General features: G+C 41.2%; 1 protein-coding gene across 1 annotated transcript in view; it reads right to left on the reverse strand.

The window, feature by feature from the left end:
• Positions 1-6,256, reverse strand: part of ARHGAP28 (Rho GTPase activating protein 28) — a 104,429-nt gene that overhangs the window by 35,609 nt on the left and 62,564 nt on the right. The window contains exon 2 of the mRNA XM_015413936.1: positions 2,791-2,993. Coding sequence (XP_015269422.1) covers positions 2,791-2,993 — 203 coding nt within the window. The remainder of the gene's footprint in view (positions 1-2,790; positions 2,994-6,256) is intronic.

Raw genomic sequence — 6,256 nt, forward strand, 5'->3', positions numbered from 1 at the left:
GGAAAGAGGGAGGGAGGGATCCTGTGGAGCCCTAGTTGAACTGAAACGGTTAGGCAACACTTTGCTTAATGCAGTCAGGCAGTCAGGGCCGGATGAATCACTGAAGCACCTTGGCATCTGCTTGGTGGGGGCAATGGGGTCTGTCTCACTTTGGAGAAGAAGCTGCTGCCTGCATTATTTAAAGGGATACATAAAAAGCAGCTTCAAAGTCCTGTAGCTGGGTAATAACCTCTGCATTTCAGGAGACATGGTCAAAAGTCTTGTGATATACACACAGTGGTAACACAGATGAAGAAAAGAAATGACAGGCAGTAAAAATGAAAATTAGAAAATAGTCCAGCCTGGAAGACATTTTGTTAATTCTGCAGACAAAAAAAGCAGAAAATTAAATCGTCATTTACTCTCCACCGCTGGAACAATGCCTCATGATCTTTAACAACGCCATCTGTACACAGCGGTATGACCAATCCATTACTTTGGTCCCTGAGGTCAATGGAACTATGAGTCTTCTGAAACTTTTTTTGTAAGACCACAACTGGGACTAATAATTCATCCTTCCTTCAAGAGCACATCTAAGCTTTCTCAAAGGCACTTTAATCATTCTCTGTATGGAATAAATACAGGATCTAGGGAAGGGAAGCCTTTAAAGAGTCAGAGGATGAATTGGCCACATTAAGGCCATTAAGCTTCAACTCGAAGCACTTTTACTAGCAACTGAACTCAGTGGGATATACACCTTAGCAAACATGTTTAGAATCCTCAGGGGATTTATTCCACTTGAAATAAATGGAAATAAGTAGGAGATTTTTGCTGTAACTCTTTAAAAACAGTTTCTGAGATTTGTTAAGAACAAATATTTTCCAAAATATCTTCATTTAGCCATTGTGTTGTCTTTCCTCTCTTTTTTAAAAAAACCTCTGAATTACCTTTTTCTGCTAGAGGGAATAAATACAGGATCTCTTTGTAGGATACATTTAAAGAGTCAGAGTATGAATTGGCCACATTAAGGACATTAAGCTTCAACTCGAAGCACTTTTACTAGCAACTGAACTCAGTGGGATATACACCTTAGCAAACATGTTTAGAATCCTCAGGGGATTTATTCCACTTGAAATAAATGGAAATAAGTAGGTCCCTGCCCTCCCCAGGCTCCATCCCCAACTCTCCAGGAGTTTCCCAACCTGGCTCTAGTAGCTCTGCCCCCACATCCCCCACCGGTGGCCAGGGAGGACCTGGCAATCCTATTTTCTGCCCCTTCCTCGTTGCTATAAAGATGGGTGGATTAATGGTGGTTTATCTCTAAAACACTCATGTTTTAGTACATTACATTAAGCAAACTTGATTTTCAACAACTAGATACGTGGCTATATTGACATGGTTAAATCTACTGTATCTTGGTGGTCCCTGTGCCTACCAGAATGACAATGAAACCAAATAATCCACAGGCATGATATGGCCTTGTGTGTACTCCGGGGGCTCTCCAGGCACACAGGGAAGTTACCAGTTTATAAATTTTAAAGGGATTTATTATTTTTTATTTATTTATCCTAGCATACATCCTCCGTTACAAATGATGAGGACAAAGCATGCTCGTGACCCGTCAGCAGGCACATAATTCTGAGGGCAGCTGAATAGCTGTTGGAGAAAAACAAGGACGACAGAGAGTAACTGAACTAACTCCTGTTTATGCCATCTTTAAGCGGGGGACTTAAAACAATGTGTCATGCACTGTGAGGCACATTTCCTCCTGGTCCAAATTTATTCCCCCTTCCAGGGCAATGTCTGCTTTCAAGCTAAAAGAATCAGCATGAAAATTAATTAGCATCAGAGGAAAAGCATCAATCATTCTTCCCACCCACTGACCCTGTTTCAGATTGCAATGTGTACATTTCAACAGCACTGGCAATCAATGGACAACCAAATGGTGTTTATTTCCCAAACAGCAAAACCATATCAAAATGCTCTACACACGCCTGTTCTCACATTTCTTCCTCCATCCCTCAAGCCTGAGCTGTGATGAAAAAAGTTAAAAAACAAACAAACCTGGTCTGTAATTTGTCTTCCTCTCTGTTCTAGCCATGCTCACTTTGCAAGTCTGACTTTCAGCATTACTATGCTTTATACAGGCACAGGCGCATGAAGTATTTATATTTATTTCAAATGTCTACATTTACTAATTAATATAAATCAGTAAATATACTGATGTGCATAAATTAATAACATAGAATTTAGATTATTTATAGCAATTCATATTAATATACTGAGCACATTTCAAAAATTTACCTGTAGCTTACCATTCTGATGGGCCTCTCACTATTTTTGTATAGATTAGAAATTTTGGACCATGAATTTCTGGACAAATTTGGGAAGCAGGGACTGACTGAAAGTATTGATTTTAAATTTATTCACGAGTCTTGCTGCTTCAGTGAAGAACTGTTTAAAACAGTGCATATTGAACATCCCACCAGGGTAAAATTACTCAATACAGCCTTGTATCTGTACCACAAGCAGATTTGCTAGAAAGCCAGCATTGTGTCGAGGTTAGAGTGTCAGACGGGAAGACCCCGGTTCCAATCTCCACTCTGCCATGGAAGCTTGCTGGGCCAGTCACACACTCTCAGCCTAACCCAGATGGGGAGAAAGTTAGTGTATAAGTGAAGGAAATGAATAAATAACTGGACTAAATATCAAAGATTAGGGTTATGTTCATGAGGAAGGATGTTAAAGAACTAAAAAAAAATTAAATGTTTAAAGCATGTGTGAGGATGTATTGGAAATGAGTATGCTCACCATCAGGAGGCTTGACTTCTAACAGAGTTTGGTCATCTTGTCTGTCCTCAGTGCTTTCTTTGATATTTTCCACCTCACACCAGAAATCTTCCATGGAAGTGCTATCAACAGAGGCTTGGGAATTGGAACGGCTGTATGTAGGAGGATGTAAAGATTCATTGGAGAGCATTCTGTTAATTCTTTGGCATCGAGGAAGGGATTTTCTAAAGCAAGATAAGAATTAAACAAAGATTAAAGGAATTTTATAAACCTTTTGAGTATTTTTGTGCCAGACTAGCCCAAACTGGTATACTCCAATGCTAACTTTGTGTATGCAACAATCACAGGACAAGATGAGGCCCGGGCATGTTCACATACAGTCGAGTGTTGTAATGAGATTTTATTTTATTTTACAACGTTTATATCCCAGCTTTCTGTCCTTACAAGGATCAGTAAAAAATTAATACATACATATGAAAATCCTATTTTAAAACCGTTAAACCCAACCAAAACCAACAACACATCATTAAAATGTTTAAACCAGAACAAAACCCCGCTTTTGCAGGGCGGGCGGGCTATAAATCAAAATCAAAATATATATATTAAATTAAAAAACCCACAAAGACATAAAAACAAAGCAGCATAGTCTGAAATGCCAAACTCCTTACCAGTAGGAGAAAGGCTGTGTGAAATGGCAGCCCTGTACCAGTTTACTCTAAGTCGGTACAATAACGGCTAACAAACGGCTTAAAAAGGGTAATGTGAAATTCTCCACAGACTATTTCTTTTAACCGCAGTATGTTTTAGCTATGTGTACACCCTAATAAACATTTGTATTTTTATAATACACTTTGTAGCTTGACCCTCTTAGTTCGCAGCTGATTTTGGATTGAGTTTCCTTTCCCCCCCTTTTTTTCAGTTAGTGACAGGGTTTCTACAGGTGAAGGTACGACACTGCCCTTTTCCCCCCTTTGTTCTGATTTGTGGGTAAGTGGGTAGGTTAAGAAATTGTATTGTCACAGAGGCAACCATCAGTCCACTTCTAAGGTCCTAGCAACCTGCCAACATGTCTTCTTTTTTTGCTGCCTTTTGGAAGGACTTGCTGTGTAGATATTGTTCAGTGGTATCCATTACTCTGATCTGTAGCTTGTTCCTCCTGGCATTTAGCTTGCCTTCTCTGTCCCCAAGCTCTTTTGGCCTGCTACCCCGAGTTTTGGCCTCGACACCAGTGAGATCACAACTCTGACTTCCCTTCTTCCTGCCTCTAATGTAATCTGTCTTCCTATCCTGTGCTTGTAGCTCAATGGAATCCATGCTAGATGAAAGGGGAGTCATCAGACTTTCTTCCTTGACTAAACAGCATTCCACAGATGAGCGTGACAATCTCTCTATGGCCAAGAGGCACAGTGAACTTTGTTTTTGTTTTACGTGATCCAGATAAATTTACAGACTCTTATAAACTCTTTTCATAGTACTTTAAACATGTAAGTGTAAAGGCATAGACATTTACATACAATGTCTTCATTATGTGTTATAGCTAAAAGCTAAATTTCTGCAAACTACGTGTGAATGTTGCAAAAGCTCTCCAGACCACATTACCTTTGACCAGTCATGCATGAAATCAGTTTCCTGTAGAAGAGGCAGTTGAGGACTAAAGGGAATATAACAGATAAAAATGGCTTGCTTGGATAAGATTGTGTTAGTCACCATCAAGGAATCCAAACATTTCCTTTCTCCCAGAGGGGGAAAGGCTGACTATAATCCTTGTCCTCCCCACGTCTCACACCCTGATTTTAGTTTCTTTGCCTCTTCAGCTCCCTTCAGGTGATGGCTTATACCACCATAATAGGGAGAAAAAGGGGTTGTGACTTCAGCAGCAGGGTTTTCTTTTCATTACAAACAAATAAAAAACAGATTGGGTCATACTTGCAAAAATCTAATTTGACAGAACCTATTCAAGGTTGTAATCAAAATTACTAGAAGGAAATGTTGTCTTTATGTGTAAAATTATATTTAAAAAGCCTTAGACAAAGACAAAGTAGGGTCGCCATTAGGGGGTGTGCGTTCAGATCTACCTGAGCTGAAAATATACCTGAAAAAATACCTTAACAGTATTTTTCAGGTATATTTCAGCATCCCAAATGTATCTGGCTTTTCTCAGGAAAACCAAACGAATTCCTGAAAAAATTCCAGGAATTATCAGGTAGATCCGAAAACAATGGAGAGGCAGGAACAGATTTAATTAAGGGATGTATAGTAAGAAATCCATAAAACAAAAACAAAAAACAAAAAAAGAAGCAGCAAGCCACCTTGCCCTTTATAAGCCAAATTTAATCCTCACCTGAACAGGGCTCTTGGATAGCAGTGGCTCATTACGTCCAGGCACCAAGTATGATGTGTGATAATTAGTCTAAAGGTAAAGGTAAAGGTTCCCTTGCTCGAAAGCCAGTCGAATCCGACTCTAGGGTTGCGGTGCTCATCTCCGTTTCAAAGCCGAAGAGCCAGCGCTGTCCGAAGACCTTTCCGTGGTCATGTGGCTGGCATGACTAAACACCAAGGTGCACGGAACGCTGTTACCTTCCCACCGAAGTGGTACCTATTTATCTACTTGCAATTTCTTGCTTTCGAACTGCTAGGTCGGCAGGAGCTGGAACTAGAGATGGGAGCTCACTCCATCATGCGGCACCCGGGCCTCGAACTGCTGAACTACTGACCTTCCACAGCCTGCAGTTCAGCGTCTTAACCACTTGAGCCACCGCAGCTCCACCGATAATTAGTCTAGATAAATATTAATTGGAAAAACCTTTTAAAGATGAAATTCAATATTTCCTTACATTCACTGTAGAACCAGAGTTAATCATCTATCATTTTATGCAGATGAGAAGCTCCCATAATAATGTTTACAGAGAAATTAGTAGCACAAAGTTTGTGGTTGTATCTTTAATCCATCATCAGACCTCCTGATTTCATCCATCAAGGTCCCACTGCAACCTTCCCGTCAGCACTGGTTCTAGGTTTGGTGGGTTCTGACCAGAGAGTGCCCAGGATCCCTCTCCCTGCCTTTGATTGCCAATGTGTCCCCTGAGCAGTGTTCCCTCTAAGCTGAGTCAGTGTGAGCTAGTTCAGTTTTTTAGCCTCTGGCTCACACACTCTGGAAGGACGGCTCCAGAGCGAACTCATTTATTCAGTGGCCCAATCGCTCCCTTGCCACTTTGATGGCAGCAGCTCACAAAGTAGAATTTTTGCTCCCAAGACACCGCGGCTTAGAGGGAGCATTGGTTGCCAACCTCCAGGTGGAGACTGGAGATTGCCCAGAATGACAGCTGATCTCCAGATGACAGAGATCGGTTCTCCTGGAGGGAACTGATGCTTCGGAGGGTGAACTCGATCTCATTTTAGCCCACTGGGCTCCCTGCCCTCCTCAAACCCTGCCCTCCCCAGGCTCTAGCAGGCCCCCACTCCCCCCAAATCTCCAGGAATTTCCCAA

This window comes from Gekko japonicus, unplaced genomic scaffold, assembly GCF_001447785.1.
Source record: "Gekko japonicus isolate JY-2015 unplaced genomic scaffold, Gekko_japonicus_V1.1 scaffold1817, whole genome shotgun sequence".
NCBI classification, from domain to species: Eukaryota; Metazoa; Chordata; class Lepidosauria; order Squamata; family Gekkonidae; genus Gekko; species Gekko japonicus.